This window comes from Rhinoraja longicauda, chromosome 14, assembly GCF_053455715.1.
Source record: "Rhinoraja longicauda isolate Sanriku21f chromosome 14, sRhiLon1.1, whole genome shotgun sequence".
In the NCBI taxonomy this organism is placed as follows: Eukaryota; Metazoa; Chordata; class Chondrichthyes; order Rajiformes; family Arhynchobatidae; genus Rhinoraja; species Rhinoraja longicauda.
In genome coordinates, this window is record NC_135966.1 from 32007342 (window position 1) to 32033187 (window position 25846).

A 25846-nucleotide genomic window follows, 5' to 3' on the forward strand; every position below is an offset into this window, starting at 1 on the left:
CATATGGTTTTTGTTTGCCTTTTGTACTTCTAAACATGATGTAAGGTGAGAGGAGCAAAGTTCAACGGAGATGTGCAGGGCAAGTTTAAAAAAAAATTCACTGGTGGGTGTCTGGAATGCGCTGCCAGGATTAGTGGTGGAGGCAGATACTATAGTGCCATTTAAAAGATTTTTAGATAGGTACATGGACATGGAGGGACATGGATCCTGTGCAGGCAGATAAGTATTGGTCTTGGCATCAGGTCCGGCACAGATATAGTGGGGCGAAGGGCTTGTTCTTGTGCTGTCCTCTTCTATATTCAGTTATTTTTCCATCTAAGACATAGCTGTACCTGTTGCAGCTTATCAATTTGTTCCCTCATACATATTTTTAGGATGATCCCGTCTAATTCTGTTCCTGTCTGATCTGCGGCCTCCATTTTCTCCTCTTTAACTTGCTCCTCAAAATCTGCTGCTCTGCTGGAGATGTTTGCCATCTCGAGGCTGGAGTGTTTTTATCATATAATAATTAATGATGGAGCAGCACAATGGTAGAGTTGCTACCTCACAGTGCCAGAGACCCTGGGTCGATCTTGACCTTTTTTAAATACAAAATGCTTTTATTCAAAACAAACAAAAATACAGAGTAGTAACACGATCAAAGACTGCCTATATTGGTAGTTTACAAACAGTTATAAAATTAAAATATTGCCAACTTTATCAACAATATATTTGACCTGCGGCGACCAGCGTTCACGGAAAGCCTCCAGAGTCCCCGTGGACACCGCCTGTTCCCTCTCCAGGGACACGCGGGCACGGACGTAGACCTGGAAGAGGGGCAAGCAGCCGACTGGTGTGACCATTCCAACCCGCTGCCTGGACCTGCGAATGGCCATCTTGGCCAAGCCCAGGAGCAAACCGGCAGGTAGACCCCCTCCCTCCTGACACTTCCCCCTCTGTACCAGGTGACCAAAGATCATGAGCATGGGGCTAAAGTGCAGCCAAAACTTGAGGAGCAGCCCCTTCATATATCAATCCTGACCTCGGGTGCTTCCTGTGCAGTGTGTGTACGTTCTCCCTGTGACCTTGTGGGTTTTCTTCTGGTGATCTGGTTTCCTCCCACATTCCAAAGATATGCAGGTGAATTGGCTTCAGTTTAAAAAATAACTAAATTGTCTCTAGTGTGTAGGATAGTGTATGGGGTGATTGCTGGTCGGCGCAGACCTCGTGGTCCAAGAACCTCTGCGTTATATCTCTAAACTAAACCAAAAACAGAAAAGTTAAATTCTTTCTTACAGCCGCATAACAGGCCTGTAAACATAAATCTTAAACAAAAGAAAATTCACTAAATTTAAAATAAATCTCAAAATTAGTGCAAAAAAAAGCATGAAATCCCCAGTACAACCAAAACAGTTCCTAGTCTGGTGTCAATCTTCATCTTAAATAAGATTCGGCCACCCGATATCCCGTTCGACATTTTGAAGGGATTTCTTCCTCAGTGAGTCCTTACTTTTTCTCTCTTCCCACAATTCCACATGACACATGTAGGTTAATTGGCTTCTGTAAGTTGTTCATAGTGTGTATGAATTGTTTAAAATATTAGCCACCTCTTGTTTACTGACCCCTGAGAGCAGAATGTAGAAAATTACAGGTCAGAAGCTGTCCCTTCAGCCCATGTGCCAACCGCAGTAGCTAGATCCATTTGCCCATCGACCTCTAAACCCTTCCTATCCATATATCTATCCAAATGGCTGTCTTTGAAATGTGGAAGGAAACCGTTGCACAGAGGGTAGTGAATAGTTAAGGGTTTTCTTCCATGGAAGGTTTTGGGAGAATTGAGGAAAAAATACAGCCTGCCAGAGTAACTCAGCAGACAGCATCCCTGGAAAACGTGAAGAGGCGACGTTTCAGGTCGGGACACTTCAGACTGAGTCAGAATTCTGGATGTAGAAACGAGTAACCGCGGGTGCTGGTTTATATACAAAAGAACAACGTGCTGGAGTAACTCAGCAGCTCAAGCACCATTTCCAGAAATGTTGCCTGACCTGTGAGTCACTCCAACGCTATGTCCTTTCAAAATTCTGGATATTGGAGGAATCCAAGATGTGGGGACAGGGCTACCTCCCACACGCAAATTGGAGTAACAACTCTTATTTCGCTTGGGCAGCTAACAACCCAGCGATCTCTAATGTTAAGTAACCCTTGCATTTCCTCTCTCCAAGTGCCTCTCCATCCTAGTCGTGCTACTAGCTTCACAGTCCTGCTTAATTTCCCCCTCGTTATCACCTCTTCCGCAGCCAACAATGGACCATTGTGGGCTCCACCTTTTTCTGATCATCCCTGATTTGTTTGTTTTTCATATCTTTCATTTGTCCTTTGTGCCTCCCCATGCCTCCCTCCACCTCCCCTTTCGGTCTGAAGATGGGTGGCGATAGAGAGAGCAGCCAGGGACGGCGGAGTTAAATGGTTCACTCTCTGCCTCAATTCTCATGAGAAGTAGAGGTCCTGGCACCACTGGGGGAATTCCACTTCCCACCCCCAGACACAGCCCAACTTTGCGCTGCTCTGCTTCCTGCTACATTCCAAGTCGCCCTGCAAAAGCTTTTTAATCCCAACTGCATCACAAAAGCCCATTACCCCCACCGGATTGGTCCTTCCCCACCAATATCTTAAAGAGGAAGAAATTGAGTTAACAACAGACTTGGGGAGTAAACTTTGAGTTAGTTTCCGTGGCTCGGGTAAACTTTGGAGCAACTCGTGTCCGCGCTCTGATTGGGCTAAAGTGCCGGTTGGTCGGGGGCGCTGTCACTCACTCCCGTCACGGCAGTTGGTGGATCAGTTTAAAAGGCGGCGTTGTGTGCCGGGGCTGGGTTGAGTGACCGGTCGGGACGGGGCCGGGGCCGGGTACCCGGTCGCGCCGGGGCCGGGTTGAGTGACCGGTCGGGACCGGAAGCCGCTGGTCCCGCGGCTCCCGGCACCGTAAAGACTGCACGGATCCCACGGCCACCTTTACCTGATTGGCTGCGCCGCCTGGCGATCACGCCCCGGCGCCTTCTCCCATTTGCTGCTCAAGCAGCGCCCGCCTAGAACAGCCTCTGATTGTTCAAGGCGGCCGTCAAGGCGGGTCTTCAATGTGATTGGTGGGGCGATCGCCGGCCCTCCCCCTTCCCTCGTCGCTATTGGTGTGAGTGTACGTCAGTCAGGCCGCGCAGGTGCCCGATAGGCGGAAAGATCCGTCACTCCGCCCGGTGGTGGGGCGTGGCTTGTCGCTCATTGGCCCTTCCTCAGCGGAAACGCCCCCTCCTCGCGTCGCCATTGGTACGGACCGTGCGATCGGCCGCGGCGCCTGTCAGTCACCCGCGTCGGCGGCCGGCCGTCCGTCCGTCGTGATGCTGGCGTGAGGGGGGGGGAGGGGGCAAAATGGAGCGGAGGCCGAGCGGAAAGCGGGGTCGCTGAGGGCCGGCGCTAGCGTGCGAGGTGGTGCCTGTGGATGAGCGCGGTCTGCGGGGGAGCGGCGGCAGCAGCGAGCGGCGGGCCTCAGGCCTCAGGCCTCGAGCTTCGGGCCGTAGGCCTCGTCTGCAGCCTGGGCTTCGGGCCCGGGCCATGGCCGAGTTCGCGCTGCCCCGGCATAGCGCGGTGGTCGAGCGGCTTCGCAAGCGCATTGAGCTGTGCCGCCGCCACCACTCGGCGTGCGAGGTCCGCTACGAACATGCCACGGCCGAGCGCCTGGAGCTGGAGCGGCAGCACAGCCTGGCGCTGCACCAGCGCTGCCTACAGACCAAGAGCAAGCGGGCGGCCAAGCAGCGGCCGCAGCCCCCGGCCCCCGCGCCGCCGCCACAGTCCGGCTTCACCGACAGTCCGCAGCCCGCCGCCGACCAGAGCCGGAGTAGCACCCTGCAGGCGGTGAGTGGCCGCAAGATTCTCGCTTTCCATACCCTGGACATCTGTCAGGCTCTGCGGGTGTACTGATTACCTAGAAGTGGTTTAACTGGAGCTGGTTAACAGCCACAAACTAGTTCACAAACTTGTTGAGCAGCACTAGAACTAGTTCACTGGAATTGGATAACTTGTTAACAGGAACTGGGACAAGAAACTGGTACCAGTACTTGAACTGGTTATCTGGTTCTAGAGACCTGGAATGTTAACACGAGTTTGAACTAGTTAACTAGAACACTTGAACCAGTCAACTCGAATTGGTTAACCAGAACTTAAAGTACTTAATTGGTTCTAGCGAACTGGAACTTGTTAACAGGAACTAGTTAACCCTTCCATCAACTAACTTGTTCAGACACTAAGTGTCAACTTGGACCAGTGGAGTTGTCACTTAGGACACAAAGTGCTGGAGTAGCTTGGAATAATTCTGAGCGGGTCAGGGTGACTCGGCTAACCGGCTGATTTACTCCAGCACTTTGTTTTGTGTGCAAGAATACAGCATCTGCAGACTCTGGTGTCCCCTGTAAATTGTTACTCACATAGTTTGTAACTTGTAACTCAAGACTTGTTAACTACTTCTCACATTCAATCTTTTTACAATGGCCAAGCAGACTACTAGTCGTGCAATGGAGACAGAAGGAAATTCAGATGCTGGAAATTGTGGAGGGAATGAGTCTGAGGAAGGGCAGCATCTCTGGAGAGAAGGAATGGGTGGCGTTTCGGGTTGAGACCCTTCTTTAGAGATGCTGGCTGTCCCGCTGAGTTACTCCAGCATTTTGTGTCTACCTTCGATTTAAACCAGCATCTGTAGTTCTTTCCTGCACGCAGAGTGTGAGGAAGGGTCCTGACTTGAAACGTCATAAATCCATTCCCTTCCCAGATGCTGCCTGACCCGCTAGGTTCCTCCAACACTGTGTTTTGTTCATATGTCTTACAAAGTCTGGTCTTTGTTTGACAGTTAAAGATAATGTTTAAATCTCTTCGATGCAATTTACTCAAAATTTAGTCGTCCAGATAAAATGCTGAAGGAACTCAGCAGGTCAGGCAGCATCTGTGGTGGACATCCTTGTGTCAGCATTGTTGTTTCCTATGGTAGCTGATTTTGTGCCGGTGTAGATGACCAAGAATCAAAGCTACATGTGAATGTGTGTTAACTGTGTTTACTTTATGCATATTTGGAGAAGCTGCCCCCTGCTGTGGTGTCTTCTTGTTCAGAATGCAATGTAGTGATCATTCCTTGCCTAGTCAGGCTCCCTCCCCCCCCCCCCCCCCCCCCCACCATCTTAGAAAGAGAGAAGGAACAGCATTCTTAATTGGTAAGGGTGTCAAAGATTATGGAGGAAGGCAGGAGAATGGAATTGAGAGGGGAAAATAGATCAGCCTTGATGGGCTGAATGGTCTCATTTAGGTCCTATGACTTGTGGTCTTGCAGTTCCTCAGACTGACACCTCATCCACTCTTCTGCCTGACCCCTTAACTCTTTGTTCACTAAGTGACCATATGTATTTTTTATTTATTTATCTCAACCTTGAATAGAAAACAAAGTGGAGACATGAGAGACTGCTTATGCTGGAACCTGGAGCAAAAAGCAAACTGCTGGAGGAACTCGGCAGGACAGGCAGCATCTGGGGAGGGAAATGGACAGACAACATTTTGGGTCGGAATGCTTCTTCAGACTGATGGAATCCATCAGTCTGAAGAAGGGTCCTGACCTGAAAATTCACCTATCCACATTCTCCAGAGAAGCTGCCTGACCTGGTGGGTTACTCCAACACTTTGTGTCTTTTTTTGTGGAAACCAGCATCTGCAGTTCCTTGTTTCTACATTCTTCTATAATTTGAACGGAATTGTTTAAAAGGATAGTGGAAGACATGACAAGGAAGTTCAAAAGAGAAATGTATGAACAATTGAAAAGTGAGAGAGAGTTGGGGCTACTGGACAAAATTGCTGTTTCTAAGATCCAGCATAGATGTATTGAGCCAAATGCTCTCTTTGGACTTTAGAGACCTAAGAGCTATCGCGCGAAAGCAGGCCCTTGGGCTCACCGGGTGTGCACCGACCAGCGACCCCCCCTACACTAACACTATCCTACACACTAGGGACAATTTTACAATGTTATCAAAGCCAATTAACCAACAAACCTGTACATCTTTGGATTGTGGGAGGAAACTGGAGCACCCGAAGGAAACGGGGAGAATGTACAAACTCTGTACAGCCAGCTTCCATAGTCAGGATCAAACCTGGGTCTCTGGGCTGTAAGACAGCAACTCTACTGCTGTGGCATTATGCAACCCTCCTGTATTATTCTGTGATTACATGTGAAACCTTTCAGAAATTAACTTTGACGAAAGTTCTGATTGAATGTAATGTGCATACAAAATGCTTCAGATCTTTTCTCGTCTCAATTTAAAGTGAATTATTTGGTTTTAATTTCATGCCTGGCCAGTATTACCATTTATATTGGTTTGTGATGAGGGGATGAAATTATTTACTTGTAACTCGTAATTTTCTGAGCAATAATAATTCACCATTTGACACTTGTCCCATCACACTGTGTTGCAAGAGAATGTAAACAATTGTTGAACCACTTAAATTTAATGCTAACTATGTTTTGCATGTGTATGAATCATTTGATGCCAGTTCTGCTGTTTTATCATTGCTTTATCATCATTTTGTACCTTCTATGTTAGTCTACGTCGATTGGTGCTGTTGAAACACAACTTGAAGACAATTTGGATTTGTGCATGATTTGCCGGGGCTTTGGAGATGATGCCATAGCAAATAGTGTGATAGATTAAATTAGCACACTTACATTGAACTCCAAACCTAACATTTTATCCCGGTTGATCAAATTTTAGACACGAGACTGCAGGTGCTGGAATCGTGTGCAGAACATAAAGTGCAGGATGAACGCAGCAGGTCAGGCAGCATCTGGGGAGTGAATGGAAAAGGCCAGGACCTTTCTTTAGACCAATCTTTGAGTTTATATCAAATTTGAGGTACGCCAAAGGCTCAGGAAAAAGAGGGTTGGAAACAAAATGATTTACTGAAGGAATAGTTTCTTATTTGGTACTTCCACTTTGCACTTTGACACATTTTGCTATGAATGGAATGAAGATTCTTTGAAAAGAAACATCTGGCAGGAGTTTGTGCTGTGAAGCCTTTACTAGAAACTTGAAATGGGGAGTAGAATAAACCCCAAAAGTACTGATGTGAATATGATCAGTGAGTGTAAAAATGGTCCCATGTAAATGTTTTGGCAAATCCCTTTTTCCTGTTTATGAATGTTTGTATTGTAAACCATGTGGAAATGTTTCATCAATTAAAGATGATTAGTTTAGATACGGTGTGGAAAAAGGCCCTTCAGCCCAACGAGTCTACACTGACCATTGATCACCCGTTCACACTAGTTCTGTTATCCCACTTTCTCATCCACACGCTAGGGGGCAATTTCCAGACTCCCTACAGACCTGCGTGTCTTTGGATGTGGAAGGAAACTGGAGCACCCGGAGAAAACCCACATGGTCACAGGGGGAACATGCAAATTCGACACAGGGAGCACCCCAGGTCTGGATTGAACCTGGGTCTCTGGTGCTGTGAGGCAGCAACCCTACCAGCTGCACCACTGTGTCATTGTGGTATTACGGGAATTTAAGTATGATTGTATTTGGGTGGAATCTTGGTTGTGGCCACTCCTCGGCTGTGGAAATGAAACTCCCAGCAGAGGCAAATATTGCTCCCTCACGTGTTGTGTCTGTGCACTGTACAAACCAGATAAAGCATTACATGTAGCTCACAGGGCTGTTGCAGTAAAAACTGTGGAGTAGTTGGTTGAATGAATTGAGTGTCTTGGACAAGAAGTTGATTGTTTTAGATTTAAATGTAATTTTTTATCTTTTTGTTACTACAGTTAATTAGATTTTAATAAGATGAAGCACAGTTCCTGTAGTGATGCGAAAAATTAACTGCAAGCATCACAGAAAAATGCATTGGCTAAATAGAGTCACAGAGTCAACCCGTCAATGCTGACCTTGATGCCCATCTAAGCTCATCCCATTTCCCCATAAACCTCTCCTATTTGTCTGACTTTGTCACATCAGTTAAAATGATTGGTGCCATTGTTTGTACCAAAGTAAACTACTGTGAATATCGTACGTCTGGGGGACAAAATACAATGCCCAAGATGCTCATCAAAGCGGGCGGCATCTTCGGAGAGAGTACTGTAGCCTGAAAAGTCGTGAACTTCAAGCAACTCTTTCTTTTGCAGCAGCTTCTGCTTTGAAAGCAATAAATAACATCTAAGGCGGCATGGTGGCACATCGATAGAGTTGCTGCCATACAGCGCCAGAGACCAGGGTTCGATCCTGACTATGGGTGCCATCTGTATGGTTTGTGCGTTCTCCATGTGACAGCGTGGGTTTTCTCGGGGTGCTCCCTTTTCCTCCTACACGCCAAAGACGTGCAGATTTACAGGTTAATTAGCTTTGGTAAAAATTGTAACTCGTCCCTAGTATGTAGGATAGTGCTAATGTAAGGGGGTGATCGTTGGTCAGGGGGCCGAAGGGCCTGTTTCCATGCTGTATCTCTAAAGTCTAAAGTAAATATATAGGCTCAGTGGTACTCAGTGTCTATTAGTTTTCAAATGTGTTCTCTGGTTAAGGGTGTGTATTTTCAGAATACTTAGACAGATGAGCATTTTGTTTACAAGATCAGAAAATCAGCATCCTCAAAGTAACATGATTACTGATGAAGAACTGAACAGACAAATCCTTTTAAGATCCTTTTCTTTTTGGCATGATGGGGGGAGGGATGCAGGGGTGAGGGTGCCCTATTTGTTCACTCAAGGAGATTAGTAATTTGAAAGGAGTGAGTTCTCCATGTTGCCTTACTGGGCTTGGTAAAGGGGGGAAATTGGTGGTCCATTACAATAGAGTTTGGAGGCCAAAACAGTAATTAAACAAGTTGCAACACGTTATGGTACAGATAAGCTGCAGTCCGATGAAGGAAAAAGGTAGGGAACATGCCGCCTGACATGTTGTTACAAAGTTTGGAGAGGGAATAGAAAAGAAAAGCGAATTATAGGGAGTCCAGGAAAGATCAACAATTTACTTTAGCTTATTGTCATGTGTACTGAGGTACAGTGAAAAGTTTTTTTGTTGCGTGCTAACGAGTCAGCAGAAAGACAATACAATATATCTTTATTGTCATTGTACAGGGGTACAACGAGATTGGGAATGCGCCTCCCATACGATGCAATAAATTAATTAGCTAGTTAGTATTAATTTAAACAACCCAATGAAACAAATTGGAACAGTTTTAAAACAGAATAAAGTGCAAGTAGATCTGTGCCGGTTCACTGTGCGATGTGACCATCCGGCTCAGCAGGACCGGTTCATAGCAGCTATGGCCCTGGGAATGAAGCTGTTCCTGAGTTTGGAGGTACGGGCGTAGAAGGCCTTGTATCGTCTGCCCGATGGTAGAAGTTCGAACAGACTGTTGCAGGGGTGTGAAGAGTCTTTGTGGATGCTGGTGGCTTTTCTGAGGCATTGTGTGTTGTAGATGCCCTCCAAGGCTGGTAGCTGTGTTCCGATGGTCATCTGAGCTCTATGGACTACCCGCTGAAGAGCTTTCCTCTCTGCCTCCGTCCAGCTGAGATACATGATTACAATTGATCCATTTACAGTGTATGGATACATGATAAGGGAATAACGTTTAGTGCAAAGTATAGCCAACAAAGTCCGATCAAGGATAGTTCGAGGGTCAGCAAAGAGTAGATAGTAGTTCAGCACTGTTCTCTGGTTATGGTAGGTTGTTTCAGTTGCCTGATAACAGCTGGGAAGGAACTGTCCCCAAATCTGGTGGTGTGCATTTGTTTTCACACTTCTATACCTTTTGCCCAGGTGCGACTCGTCCTTGATTATGCTGCTGGCCTTGCCAAGGCAGCATGAGGTGTAAATGAAGCCAATAGAAGGGAAGTTGGTTTGTGTGATGGTCTAGGCTGCGTCCACAATTCGTTGCAATTTCTTGCGGTCTTGGTTGGAGATGTTCCCAAACCAAGCTGCTATGCATCCTGATAAAATGCTTTCTATGGTTCATCTGTAGAAGTTGGTGAGAGTTGTAGGGGACATGCCAAACTTCCTAAGCCTTCTAAGGAAGTTGGTTTGCTTTCTTGGTCGTTGCATCAGTATGGTTGGTCCAGGACAAGTTGTTGGTGATATTAACTCCGAGGAATTTGAAGTTTTCAAACATCTCTATTTTGGCACGTGAACATGAAAAAGGTTGTAAGAGGAGGGGTGTGGACCATCGATCAGAAAAGGAAATGTTCAAAGGGAGCAGAAGGGTCTACTGTGCAGTTTTAGTCGCTTGTTTAAGAACAGATATATTGCCATTGGAGGAAGTCAAAAGAAAAACACAGGGCAACTTCCTGGAATGAATGGCTAAAGAAATTAGATCTGCATTCTTTTGGGTTTTCTGAACGAGGGGGAATTATTGAAATATATTGGGTCCCAAGGGAGCATAACAGGTTAGATGTTGAAAATAGACACAAAGTGCTAGAGTAACTCACTGGGTCAGGTAGCATCTCTTGAGAAAAAGGATGGTTGTTGTTTCAGATCCAAACCCTTCTTCAGACTGAGGTCTGAGTCTCCAGTCAGAAGAAAGGTCCCAACCCGAAACGTCGCCCATCCTTTTTTTTTCCAGAGATGCCACCTGACCCGCTGAGTTACTCCAGCACTTTGTGCCTATCATCGATATAAACCAGCATTTGTAGTTCCTTTCTACATAGGTTAGATGTTGAGATGTACTCACTTGTTGCAGAGTCCCGAATAAGGGGAAATAGTTATAAGATATGGTGGTGGTCATTTAAATATGGAGTAATTTCTTCTCGCAGATGATAAATTTCTGAAATTCTCTATCTTGGAGACATGGTCAAGGAGCAGATACATTTTGGAAAGTTTGGGGATTTGAAGACTCTTGGGACCTGGCATACGAGGAGTTGAGGCTTGGGGCAGATCAGCCATGGTGATATTGAACACTGGGGCTGGGTTGATGGGCTGAATTGCCTATTCCTATTTGTAGGAAGGAACTGCAGATGCTGGTTTGCACCAAAGATAGAAGCAAAATGCTGGAGTAACTCAGCGGGTCAGGCAGCATCTCTGGAGCTCCAGGGATGCTGCCTGACCCACTGAGTTACTCCAGCATTTTGTGTCTATCTTCGATACCTACTCCTATGTGTATCCTGAGGATTGTTTAAAAGAAGGAAAGCATCGAGACCTAGTGAATCTTTTTCAGATTGGGAGCCTATTCCTGGTAGCGTGCTACAAGGATCAATACTTTGGATATTTATAACCTATTATTGTTGGAAAAGGATGTAATATATCCATATCTGGTGGTAGAAAGCCAGGCGGGAGATTGAGTTGTAGGGAGGAAATAATCTGCAAATAATTATAAACAGGATGTGAGTGTGAGGAAGTGGCAGGTAAATTACAAACCAAGAATCATCTTGCTTGCAGGGAGAAATAAATGAATGGATTCAAGAGTTAAGAGTGTTTTATTGTCATATGTCCCAAAACAGAACGTTGAAATTCTTACTAACAGCAGCACAACCGATATGTAAAGATAGTACTCTGTAAAAGCCAAAATAAACAAATGAAAAAAAGTTCACAATATATATATAAAAACATAGACAAATAAATAAACAATAATAATGCAAAATCAAAAATAATTCCCCCACATCTATATAGTTTGGAGCCTATTTGGAGTTCGTAGCGTTCAAAAGCCTGATGGTTGTCGGGAAGAAGCTGCTCCTGAACCTGGATGTTACAGTTTCAAGGCTCCTGTACCTCCTTCCTGATAGCAGGAGTGAAATGAGAGCATGGCCATTATGGTGTAGGTCTCCGATGATGTTGGCTGCCTTTTTGAGGCAGAAACTCTTGTGGATAGATCCCTTCGATGGTAGGGAGGTCAGTACCTGTGATGGAATGGGCATTGTTCACCACTTTGTGCCATCTTCTTTGTTCTTGGTTACAGAGAAGACGTTTGTTTTCAGTGAGATTGTATTGTACTGCAAGAGATGGTGGGATTGGAGTACAAAGTAAGGAAATCTTGCTGCATTTGTAGAAGCCATTGGTGAGGTATCAATGCTTACAGTACTGTTAGGTCTGAGTAATATACTTGTGGTGGACCAATGAAAATTCACTAATTCCTGGGATAACTGGTTGAGCTGCAATGGAGAATTAAATAAGAATAGCCTATGGTCATGTTCACAATTAAGGGCACTGTTTTTAGAACGTAAGATTTGAAGAGTTTAGCATTGTAGATGTTGTGGATGTTTCCTCCAGAAGGTTTATGACTGGGGTTGTCATAGACTCTGAGTAAGGGGTTGGCCATTTCAGACAGATGAGAAATTTTCTGATGCAGAATGATGACTGGATAAACACTCATTGAATGCATTCAAAAGGGATATTTGGGCTCTGAATTTGGGAATATAGACTGAACAGTTAAATGGCTAAGATAAAGGATGAACCTCCATTTTATTTGGTGGTGAAACAGGCTGAAGGGCAAAGGGTGTCGTCTGAGGCGATTTAACTGAGAGTAAGTGGGATCTTAGCTTAACTTTTTTAAATTGAGTTTTTATGTTATGTTATCTATGAGTAATTTACAGGCCTGTTATAGTGCTGCAGGTAAGAATTTAATTGTTCTTTTTTTCGGCACATAATTAAACACTCTTGGCTCTTGACATGGCTGCTGATGGTCTCAAGAATCAAAAGTGTTTAATTGTCATAGGTACAATTTTACAGCAGCATAGCAGGCTTGTAAAAATTGCACACTGGTCATATATTATAATAAAATCAATGTCAATAACCCCAATACTAATGCAAAATCGTCCAAAGCGCTTAGTGTAGTCAAAGCCTGCCCGTAGTTCATAGTTAAGGATAGTGTTGTGCAGTGTTCAAGAGCCTGATGGTTGTTGGGAAGAGCTGTTTGTGAACCTTGCGGTCGTAGTTTACAGACTCCTGTACCACCTTCTTGGAAGGAGTGAAATGAGAGCGTGGTCAGGGTGATGTGGGTCTCTGATTGAACCAAATGCAGGAGATACCATGAGGTGGAATCATCTTGAACTGGTGTAAATCCTTCCAGTGACTGCTCCCAGAGGACTGTTGATGACTGTTGACTGTTAAAGGATGAGGAGCGATGCAGGAAATCTATTTTTAATCCTTCCAGCTCTGCAGAAGAGAAATGTCTCTGAAAGTTTGGGACGGCACACCTTGTTTATGTCGAGTTAATGGGTGCAGTTCGATGAATGTAACTGCAGTGTGACAGTAGAAACTAACAGTAAAAACCAGCCGGACAGTAGCACTGCAATAGAGTTGCTGCCTCACAGCGCCAGAGACCTGGGTTCGATCCTGACTTCAGGTGCTGTCTGTAAGGAGTTTGTACGTCCTCCCTGTTCGTGTGGATTTTCTCCAGGTGCTCTGGTTTTCTCCCACACTCCAATGTGGTTTGCAGGTTAATTGGCTTCTGTAATTTGTCCGTAAAGTGTAGGATAGATCTTGGGTATGAGTGATTGTCGGTTGGTGTGGACTTAGAGGGCTGATAGGCCTGTTTCTCTAAAACTAAAACTAACCATGAAAAGGGACTCTGCATGTCCCTGAGTTGCCTGGACGAATGTGTGTAACTTTTAGTGATTTTAATGTTGTTTTTGAAGGGTTGTGGGTGGGGCTGCTAACCAAAAATATCAGGATGCCATTGAGTATTGAGTAATAGTGAGATGATTTGGATTGTAAGTTCCTGAAAAATCAAAATGAGTTCATTGTATTGAGAGACTGCTTGTGATTCCTAGGAATGCCCAGGACAGCACAACTCCTGAAATCAGTCACCTGCGATGTCACCGGGTTTAGTTTGGAAGTGCCTTCAGCAAGGTTGGGAACTATTGATCTACAACCATCACACTTCCAGTCTGTACGGCTTCTGGCTTCTTGTCCATTTTGTCATCTTTTGTACCTAAGGATGATTGTGAATTCTTCCGTTTAACTCCTCCACATTCTTTGTCCTCTTTTATTTTTGGTAAAGGCCTTCATTAAAGCCTATCCCTAAAATTGGTTGACTGCATTCTTGTGTCTGCTTGAAGCAACGTGTTTGCCAAAGAAGTTCCGCTTTCTCCCCCACACTCCCTCTTCTATCCCCCCTCCCCACCATTTGCCTTAATTTGTCTTCCTCTAGGGAGTTCAGAACTAGGGGCCACAGTCTTAGAATAAAGGGGAGGCCATTAAAACTGAGGTAGGAAGGAACATTTTCACCCAGAGAATTGTGAATTTGTGGAATTCTCTGCCACAGAGGGCAGTGGAGGCTAAATCACTGGATGAATTTAAGAGAGAGTTAGATAGAGCTCTCTGGGCTCATGGAATCAAGGGATATGGGGAGAAGTTGGGCACAGGTTACTGATTGCGGATGATCAGCCATGATCACAATGAATGGTGGTGCTGGCTCGAAGGGCCAAATGGCCTCCTTCTGCACCTATTTTCTATGTTTCTATCTGCATCCACCCCCTCTTTACTCTGGCTTCACAACTCTTCAATCCTTTAGTCTCACACATTTTTTTCATCTACAGCTTTTGTCCAACCATCTGTTTATCAACCCCCCCCCACCTATTACCCACTTTGCCCTACCCCTCCTCTTTTCCAGCTTTCTTCCCCCCTCCCTCCCAGCCTACAATCAGTCTGAAGAAGGGTCCTGACTTGGATTAAAAGTATAGCAAAGCAAGATGGAAGGAAAGACAGAAAATGCTGGACTAACTCAGCAGGTCAGGTAGTATCTCTGGAGAACATGGAACGGTGACATTTCGGATCAGGACCCATATTCAGATCTTTTGAATTTTCCATCATAGCAACAGCCCCTTGTCCAAGAGATAGAAAGCAATGGTCTTAATAGTGGACCAGACTCACTTGCACAAGGAGAGACTTAACTGACATTGATTGGGGAGAATGTATTGAAAGGTACAACAGTGGCTGATCAATGCCTAGCATTTAAAGAAATAATCATTACTTAAAGAAAAAAAATCCTCTCTGGGGCGAACACCACCCATGACTAAAATAGAGAAATTAAAGATAATAATACATCAATCATCTTATAAATTGCCAAAGATAGAATTTTAAAACTTGTAAAAGGAGATGAGATTGACCAAAGAAAGACAATGTGAGAATAAATTGGCAATTAAATGTTATCAGTAGGTTAAAAAGAAAATGACTAGCCAGGGCAAGTATGGATTTCTTGCGGGTAGATGGGAGCATTTTATACTGTGCCGGAAGGGTATATTCGAGGAATGAAGTGGCAGTCAGGATATTGAGCTTCTGAACATAGGGATATCTCTGAGCTAGAGACAGCTGTGCAGCCAAGACAGCAGCTGCCGTTATATTCAACAGGTGGTGATGAGGGAGACCATGGCATCCAGGCATGCTACCAACACTTGGGGCAGGTGCTGGGAGTCTCCATTCAATGTGCTGGTGATCTTGGTGGTTGCTCCACACTACCCTCATAAGGCAGATTCTCCACTTGGGGCAGCTCATTGTTTACCAAGAACATGCATCTGGCACAGCAGCGGGGAAGGGCAGGCGGTCCAGTGCAGCAGTGCTGTCGGTAACACATCTCTCTGTGCACAATACTGTAATAGCCCTTGGTTGAGGCTTTTTAATTTAGTTTATTGTCATGTGTACCGACGTACAGTGAAAAGCTGCTTGTTGTGTCAGTGGAAAGCCTATACTTGATTACAATCAAGCAAGTTGATGCCTTGATTTACTGCATTTCTGCTTGGATGTTGTGTTGTAAATCCCAGGATTTTAACCTCCTGATGTTAGGATGACGGACAAACAATATATTTTCAAATCAGGGCTTTTGGCTAAAAGCCTGTGCTCCCAGAGAAAGACTGTGGCTGATGTTGTAGACGGTAACCTGTAGCTACTGGTTGAAGAAGTGACTATTTAGAATGATATAATGTTGTAACATCACATTTACTGCCATCTAGTGCTGTCAAACTATACTTGCACTGTTTTTGGTCTTCCAACAACCTTATTTTTAACAGTATTCTTTTGTATGGGCAGGAAGGGACTCCAAATGCTGGTTTACACTAAAGATAGACACCAAAAGTTGGAGTAACTCAGAGGGTCAGGCGGCATCTCTGAAGAAAAGGAATAGGTGCCGTTTTAGGTTGAGTCTGATGAAGGCTCTTGAAACCCTCTGAGTTTCTCCAGCACTCTGTGTCTACCTTCTTTTGTATGTTTAGCTTCGTTTATCTATGTCCTGGAGATTTGAAAGAGGTACTTTTTAGTACAGTGGGTGTTCTTTTAGATATAGATAGGGTGAATGCAGAGTAATTTTCCCAAAGTAAGGGAATCAAGAGCCAGAGGACAGAGGTTTAAAGGTGAGGGGGGGGGGGGGGGGGGTAGATTTTTCACACAGAAGGTGATGGGTGTATGGAACGAACTGCCAGAAGAAGTAGTTGAGGCAGATACTATATCAGCATTTAGAGGACGTCGATAGGAAAGATTTAGAGAGATGTGGGCCAAACACTGGAAAATGGGACTGGCTTGGCTGGATCTGCATTGATGAGTTGGGTCGAAGCGCCTGTTTCTGTGCTGTATGACCACATTTTCTGTAGACAATGCAGGGTAGAATTACTTGTCTGTTATTTTTAGATCACAGATCTGTCATGTCAGGTGAGATTGAGATGTCAAGGTCTGTTCAAGAGTTTAGGTGAATGAGTGACATTATTAAAATGTATAGTATTCTGATAGGGTAGGTGTGGGAAGGATGTTTATTTGAACTGGAACCTACAACTAGGAGTCAATCTCAAAATAAGGGTTAGGAAAATAACTAGATGCTGGTTCAAATTGAAGGTAGACACAAAATGTTGGAGTAACTCAGCAGGTCAGGCAGCATTTCAGGAGAGAAGGAATGGGTGACGTTTCGGGTTGAGACCCTTCTTCAGACTGATGTCAGGGAACATCAGTCTGAAGAAGAGTCTTGACCCGAAACTTCACCCATTCCTTCTCTCCTGTGATGCTGCCTGACCCGCTGAGTTACTCCAGCATTTTGTGCCTACCTTCAAAATAAGGGTTAGGCTATGTAGATTTTAAATGTGAATTTCTTTCATACAGATATGAATCTTTGGAATTCTGTCCTGGAGAGTTTGATTGCATTCAATACTAAGGACAGTAGATTTTTGGACATTCGATGAATCGAAAGATAGAAGGCTACGGTAGGAAAATAGTGTTGAGATGGAAGGTAGCCATGATCTTGCTGAATGGTGGAACAGGCTTGAAGAGCTGAATAAGTCTATATTGCTCTCATTTCTCATGTTCAAACCCTCACCATAAAGCTTTAGCTCGAATGAAACTGCCCAAGTTACATTTTGGTGTTGGGTTGGGTACACGGCATCTATTAAAAGTTTGCACGATTTGACATGAATGTGAAATGACACTCACCACAAGCCTGGTGAGTGTGCTTCCTCCGAATCAGCTTGGCAAAGCAAAAGCATTGCATTGAATTGGCTTGGGCTTCACTGCACGATTTGGGTGTTTCCCCACAAATTATTTTATACAGTATGAGGAAATGACTCGAATTCCTCCATTTTGAAAATATTGCAGGATAAAATTAATTTAATTTCAAGTAGGAAAAGAAAATGAGAAAGTTCATCTCTTTCATAACCACATCCCAAAGTACTTCAGTCGGTGGCATTATTTTGAAGTGTGGCATGCCAAATTGTGCACAGGTCCCTCAAATAGGATCATGAGAGCGAGCATAATTTCTGGTGTTGGTGAAATTTGAATATTGCACCCCTTTGATCCTGATCCCAGGTGTTATCTGTGTGGAGTTTGTTCATTCACCCTGTGACCGTGTGGGTTTCCTCCACTTGCTCCGGTTTCCTCCCACATCCCAAAGACGTGCGGGTTTGTCGGTTAATTGGCTTTCTGTAAATTGCCCCTAATGTGTAGGGAGTGGATGAAAAAGTGGGATAACATAGAACTAGTGTGAACGGGTGATCGATGATCAGTGTGGACTCAATGGGCCGAAAGGCCTGTTACCATGCTGGATCTCTAAACTAAACTAACCTGAACTAAAAAAGACAACATAGTGGGAGTAGAACAGGTGACTGGAAGCTTGTATTGTTTTGTAATCAATTTATTAGCCAAGTATGTAAAAACATTCAAGGAATTTGATTTGATATACAGTCATACCAAAAAAGCAACAAGACACACAACTACGTAAAAATTAACATAAACATTCACTACAGCGCACTGTGATGGAAGGCAATAATGTATTATCTTCTTCCTCCTTTTCTCCTGTGGTCGGGGCGGTTGAACCATCCGCAGTCGGGGCGGTCGAACCATCCGCAGTCGGGGCGGTCGAAGCTCCCGTGATCGGGGCAGTCGAAACTCCTGCGGCTTGAAGCTGCCGAAGTCGGTCCCTAACCAAGGGGCCACGAACTCCACGATATTAAGTCCGCAGGCTCCCGCGGTTGGAGCTCCAAAAGTCGATCCCCAGCAGTGTGGACGGAGATATGATACGGAAAAGTCGCATCTCCGTCGAGGAAAAGATAAAAAGGTTTCCCCCCCACCCCACATATAATACAAAACTAAAGATACATTTAACAACAGACTAAAAACAACAAAAGAAGAAAAGGACGAGACAGATCGTTGGCGAGGCTGCCATCGTACGGTGCCACCTGATGGAATGACTGTTGTGACTGTTGTGGAAAGAACGGAGGTCTGCCAATGTACATTTGGTCTCATGTTTGAGGTCTTCTCTACCGTGCAGCGAGGGTGACCCCCAAACCTCCGGTCACCCGTCATTCTAATTTTTTTGTCCCACTCCTACTTTTGACTGCAGTCTGGGGCTTTGTTGGAAAAGAGTCACAGATCAAATAGGGTGGCACAGCAGTGTAGTTGCTGCCTCACAGTGCCAATGACCAAGGTTCGAACCTGACTAAGGATGCTGTCTGTATGGAAATTGTATGAGACCGTGTGGGTTTTCTCCAGGTGCTCTGGTTTCTTTCCACGCCCCAAAGATGTACAGATTTGTAGATTAATTGACCAGTAAAAATTGTAAATTGCCCCCCTGTACGTAGGAGAGTGTTAGTGTATGGGTTGATCAATGGTCGGCACGGACTCGATAGATCGACGGGCCTGCTTCCGCGCGGTATCTCTAAAGCCAAAACCAAAGTACGCTGGTGAAGCAGCACCTCCTTTGTTTGGGCTCATTGCAATCTTTGAGACTCCAACAATTGCCTGAAATTTCTTTCTCTCCACAGATTTTTGTGTTTATTTCGGTCTCAATTTGACCTTTCTGCCTCTCTGCTGGAATTTGAAGTCTCTTCAACCTCGACTAGTTTAATTTGCAACACCTCTCACATATACCTGCTGTCTCCACCCAGTCTCTTTCATATTCTCATTTGTTTCACTGCCATTAATCTAGAACATGGACTATATTTCTCTCTCTCTGCACTGCCTCAACCTGTTCTGCAGTGTTTTTAGATGTGTGGTTCCAGCTTCTGCATTTCTGAGCTCCAAGTAATGACATCAGTTTAGCAATAGATGGCACCATGCACCTTTAACTCAACGTTTTAAAACATGATTCAACTGAGCCATGTCTTGTAAAATGTTTACTTAAATGTGAACACAATTTTAATCCAGGACAATGCAGTTCAGAATACCATATACAATCAGGGTGCTGCTGTGCTCCTGGCTTTCTTCCCTTTGTCACTTGCCCTATATATAATTTGTCTCTCTGTACCTGAACTTTCTACAAAGGGTTACAGCCTGACACTATTAGTAATTTACTTATTGGGTATATAAACTAACATTTGCTCCTTGCGTACTTAATATGAGGTACGACATTTGTAACATCTAGTTTCACTAAAGTGGAGAAATTTGTGTTTTTATAATTTTCCTTTACCTTTGAAATAACCAATGTGCTGTATAATTTATCTCTTTATAGCGTTATTGAGTCATACAATGTAGAAACAGGCCCTGCGGCCCAACTTGTTCACACCAACCAACATGTCCCATCTACACTAGTCCCACATGCCTGTGTTTGGCCCATATCCCTCTAAGCCTGTCCTATCCATGTACCTGTCTAATTGTTTATTAAACGTTGCAATAGTCCCTGCCTCAACTACCTCCACTGGTAGCTTATGTCATACAGCCACCACCCTTTGTGTGAAAATGTTACCCTTCAGATTCTTATTAAATCTTTCCCCCTTCACCTTAAACCTATATATAAACCTTTATATATCCTGTTGGTAGTTAAATAATACACACAACAGCAGAGAAACAGGCCCTTCTGCCCACAATGTCCATGTTGAACTTAATGTACGTTAAAGTAATCTCTGCCTGCTCTTGATCCATATCCTTCCATTCCCAGCATATCCATGTGCCTGTGTAGAAAGGAACTGCAGATGTTGGTTTATACTGAAGATAGACATAAAGTACTGGATTAACTCAGCGAGTCAGGCAGCATCTCTGAAGAATAAGGATGGGCAGCCTTTTAGATCTGTACCTAACGTAGAAATAGTGTGAATGGATGATCGATGGTCGGCATGGACTCAGTGGGACGAAAGGCCTGTTTCCGTTCTGTATTTCCAAACTGTAAACTCTATTTGAATCAATCCCTAGTCTTTTTTGTTAATGCATTTTTGAGAAAAAACATTAACATCTTTGTACAGTTATATTTAGAAAGAAAGTGGATGGATAGAGCATGTGGTAAAAGTTGAAGCCAGGATTGTTCAAAACAAATACTGAAATATTAATAAGAATCAACACACATTAAAATTATTTGAGTGATTTCTGAAGATATTAGATATTTAATGAGCCATGAGGTCATTGATCTAATTGTATCTCTCTTGCTTTAATTCAGCTTCATGAGCGGGTGAAAAGAAAATTGAAAGCCGACGGTTCTACTTTGAATGGAGATCAGCAGAATGGATTTGTAGAAGGGAGCTATTTGGGGACCAAGAAGCTGCAATTGAATGGGGAACTCGTGGTTAACGGCTCCTCCAATGGGATGCCATCTATGTCTCCACTCCACCCAAGGGAAAAAAGATCTGCTATCGGGGATGGGGCCCAAGGCAATGTTAATCATCCTATAAGCTTGGATAACTTGAAGAAGGAATGTCTTCCAGATTCCAATGTGCAGATGAATGGAAACAGTGATGGTGTTGATGGCTTCACTCTTATTAAAGAGCTGAAGCAAGTACCATCTCTGGATTTGGCTTGTGTCAACCCATCAGGTACTTCTCTCTCCCAGAACAACATGTTCCCGGATATTAACTTGAACGAACAAGAATGGCAGGAGTTGTTTGATGAATTAAATCGTTCAGTGCCAGATCAAGATATACAGGATCTTTTCAATGAGGATTTTGAGGAGAAGAAGGATATTGAACCAACTGGTTCCGATCAGACCTCCTTATCAGACAACATCACTATAAAAACTGAGTTTTCTCCATCTTCATTTGAGCATGAGCAAACAGAATCTCCGCAGCCTCGGCCATCTCCCTCAGGACCTTCATTCTCAAGCGTGTCTTTAGCTACTGTGACTACTGCCCCATCAGTCTCCCAGCCGGTTGCACAAGCCACGGGGCCCACTCCAGCAGGTACAAGGCCTGCATCTAGTGTTCTCCTGCCTGGCAATCCAGCGATGTCCGTGGAGCGCTCTCATGCGCAGCAGCTCCAGCAGATGGCTGCCAACCAGAAGCAGAGGGCCCAACTCATGCAGAAGCAGCAGGTACAACACTCCTCGCCCAACCAGGTCCAAAACTGGGCGGCGACTCCCACCCAAAATCCACTGGGCAGCCCCTTCAGCCTCGAGAAGCCCTGCAGCCCTTCGTTGTACCAGCAGGACTTCAATCAGAAACTCTCTATGGCCAGCATGCCACCAAAGAGCTCCGCCAAAGCTGGTGGCACCTACCTGCAGCCAAATCGTGTGGCAATGCTGAGCCAGCCTCCTAACTCTTTGGGGCCAAACTCTCCAAGCAGCCAGGCTCCGTTACTGAACTACGCTAACACTAAACGGTTGACCCATTTCGAAATGTCCGACGGCCAAAGGGTGTTGGTACAGAACCAGAACAAAACTGCAATGTTCGCGTACATGAGGCAGCAGCAGCAGCAGCAGCTTTCCCATCTCGGCGAGGAACAGAAACGACTGCTAGTGATGAAACAAAAGGAGCTGACCCAGAGTAGCATGACGTACAGACCTCATCTGCAGCACAGCCAGGTAGGAATACCATGTACATTTCTGTTGAATAACAGCTCAGAGCTTATTTAATGAAACCCATGCTTGGTTTAGACATACAGCATGGGAAACAGACCTTCAGATCACTGATTCCACACCGACCATCGGTCACCCGTTCAAACTAGTCTTTAGACTTTAGAGACACAGTGCGGAAACAGGCCCTTCGGCCCACCGATCCGTGCTGACCAGCGATCCCCATTCACTGTCCGACACACTCGAGACAATTTGCGATTTTTACCCAGGCCAATTAAACCACAAACCTGTATATCTTTGGAGTGTGGGAGGAAACTAGCGCCCGGAGAAAAATAATGTGGTGACGGGGAGAACGTTCAAACTCTGTGCAGCCAGCACCATAGTGCGGATTGGACCCGGGTTTAGTTTAGTATAGAGGTACAGCACAGAAACAGGGCCTTCAGCCCACCGAGTCCTTGCCGACCAGCACTCCCCCCATGCTAGCACTATCCTGCACACAAGGGACAATTTTCCAAGTTTACCAAAGCCAATTAACCTACAAACTTTATGTCTTTCGTGTGAGAGAGTAAACCGGAGCACCCAGAGAAAACTTGCGCAGTCAGGGTCAAACCTGGAGTCCCTGGCGTTGTAAGGGAGCAACTCTACTGCTGTGCCATCGTGCTGCCCCTCTGTCTCTGCCCCGTATCTCTGGAGCTGTAAGGCAGCAGCTCTGCTGCTGCGCCATGATGCTGCCATTAGCCCTTTAGAGATACAAGCCCTTTGGTCCAACGCACACACCAACCAGTCTATACTAGTCCCATCTGCCTGTATTTGGCCTATACTCATCTAAACCTATCCTATCCCTTAGTAAGGCATCAAAGGTTACGCGAAGAATGGGTTTGAGAGGGAAAGATAGCGCAGTCATGATTGAGTAGACTCTATGGGCCAAATGGCCGAATTCTGCTCGTAAGACTTATGGTCTAATGGAGTCCATGCTGACCATAGATCACCCCTTCACACTAGTTCTGTTATCCCACTTTCACATGCACTCCCTTCACAGTAGGGGGAATTTTACAGAGGCCAATTAATCTACAAACCTGCACCTCTTTGGGATGTGGGTGGAAACAGGAGCCAGAGGAAACCCACTTGGTGGTAGGGAGAACCTTCAAACTGCACAGACAGTACCTGAGGTCAGGATCGAACCCAGGGCTCTGGCGCTCTGAGACAGTAGCTCTACTGGCCACTCCACTGTGGAGCCAAGTGATAGCCGCCTTATTTGTGGTTTAATTACACAGGTTTAGTGAATGAATAAGCAGACTTGTCCACAAGTACAAAGGCACTGTTCACACGAGACCTGTGTACCTCCCCTTCCCTTATTCACAAATTTTCTATAAGGTTTGCAACATCATTCTTCTCTTGTGCCTCTGGCTGTCATCGTTCTGCTCCCTTTTGTTGAAGAAAGTAGTTGTTCTTCCCCTAGTGTCACCTTTGGCCCTTTGTCGCTCTCAATAAATGTGTTTCCTGATCCTACCAATAATGGGAGGAATTTTTTTACACTCTTGACTGGAGCCCTCATTATTTTCAATGTTTCTGTCAAATCTCAGTATAATCCCTGTGAACAATGCTAGATTTTCTAGAAGTTCCCAGTAACAAATCCGTCACTCTTCACCAATTTGTTAAATCTCTACATTGTCACTAACACCTTCACATTGTTCCAAAGTGCAATTAACAATGGTTTGCACCATTCCAGCAGTAGTGTTTAGTTTAGTGAAACAGCACGGAAACAAGCCTTCAGCTCACCCAGTCCAAGATGACCATCGATCACCCGTTCACACTAGTTCTATGTTATCCCACTTTCTCATCCACTCCCTGCAAACTAAGGAGCAATTTACAGAGGGCCAATTAACGTACAAACCTGCACGTCTTTGGGATTTGGGAGGAAACCGGAGCACCTGGAGGAAACCCACACGGTCACAGGGAGAATGGGCAAACTCCACACAAATAGCCCCCGTAGTCGGGTCAAACACGCTGAGGCAGCGACTCTACTGCCACTGTAATCAATATTTTATAAAGTGAAATCATAAGTTTGCTGCCATGCCTCTCAGAAGCCCTTAGTCTCACCTGCTGCTTAACTCTTCAACGTGAGAAAGCTGGTGCCACGCAGCTCCTAAGCCCCTAGTTCAATCCGGACAACCTGCTGTCTGTGGAGTTTGCACATTGTTCCTGCAACTGCGTGGGTTATCCCTTGATGATCCGGTTTTTAAATTTCCCCGGTGTGGGACGAATAAAGGAATATATTATTTCCTCCCATTCACAAAGATGTGTGGGTAAGTAGTCTAATTGTCCTACGTAAATTGGCGCTAGTGTGGAAGGATCTAGGGAAAGTATTTAAAAAAGGTATTATTAGAGGATTTGTGTAAATGTGTGGCTGATGGTTGAATGGATGGTGGGCCAAAGGCATGTTTCCTTTCTGTTATCCCTGACGATTTTTTTGAATGAAAGAGACATCATGGAAATAGTTTAGTTTTAGTTTATTTTATTGTTGTTGCATGTACTGAGGGTACAATGAAATGGTGTACAGTGAAAAACTTTTTGTTGTGAGCTATCCATCAGCGGAAAGACTATACCAAGTCCAGGCCGACCATTGATCACCTGTTCTTCATAAAGATTGGGTGGATGTGGCATTATAAGGATGAGACAAACCTTGGTTGAAAATAGGATACAACATCAAGAGTTCAATTCTAAAAGAGTTGCAACCGCAGGGACCTGGATTACGTGTATAAATCGTGCAGCCAATTCCGACTTATACTAGGTGTATGATTTATACAGGTACTCCTGTCTCTGCTTTTGCAGTATCCTATTTCCAACCAAGGTATAGCTGCAGTTCCCTCTATTAAACTTTATTAAGACCACGTGGATTTCCCCAGGGTGCTCTTATTTCCCCTCTCATTCCAAAGATGTGTGTTTGTAGTTAATTGGGCTCAGTAAATTGCCCCCAGAGTGTAGGGAGTGGATGCGAAAGTGAGGTAACATCGAACTACAGTGAGCGTGTGATCGATGGTCGATGTGGACTTGGTGGGCCAAAAGGCCTGTTTCCATGATGTAATTCTTAATGAAACTCTAAAGCTGTTATTACATTATCTCTCTGTACTCATAAAGGCAGAGACATTTTGAAGCGAGTTCTCTGGGCTGAGATGCTGCTACGACTACATGGAATGTGCATGGGATGATATCCTTTGTGAAATGTCTTGTTGAACAATGCTTATTCAAATATTGATAGCGGAACAAAATATTCCGACTTTCAGATGTCTTATTGGTGACACCATCAGTTTTACAGCATTACCTGTTTTGGCTTTTGCCTTTTTTATTTTAACCAAGTCAATGTCAGACATTTTAGACAATAGACAATAGGTGCAGGAGTAGACCATTCAGCCCTTCGAGCCAGCACCGCCATTCAATGCGATCATGGCTGATCACTCTCAATCAGTACCCCATTCCTAGACGAGACCAAGTGGACCCGTTGGGCCCAAACCTCTCCTGCATTGGTGCACCACCCTCTCCCCTCCCCTTCCCCCCCCTCCCCTTCCCCCCAACCACCCCTCTCCACCCCCTCCCCCCACTCCATCCCCCTCAACCCCCTTATCCTCCCTCCTCCCCCCTCCCCCCACCCCATCCCCCTCAACCCCCTTATCCTCCCCCC

General features: G+C 45.0%; 1 protein-coding gene across 2 annotated transcripts in view; it reads left to right on the forward strand.

Moving 5' to 3' along the window:
• Positions 1–3466: 3466 nt before the first annotated feature.
• maml1 (mastermind-like transcriptional coactivator 1) overlaps positions 3467–25846 on the forward strand; it is a 79307-nt gene continuing 56927 nt past the window's right edge. For both annotated transcript variants that reach the window (XM_078411667.1, XM_078411666.1), the window contains exons 1-2: positions 3467–3882; positions 20821–22176. In XM_078411667.1, coding sequence (XP_078267793.1) covers positions 3583–3882; positions 20821–22176 — 1656 coding nt within the window. In that variant the 5' untranslated portion in view covers positions 3467–3582. The remainder of the gene's footprint in view (positions 3883–20820; positions 22177–25846) is intronic.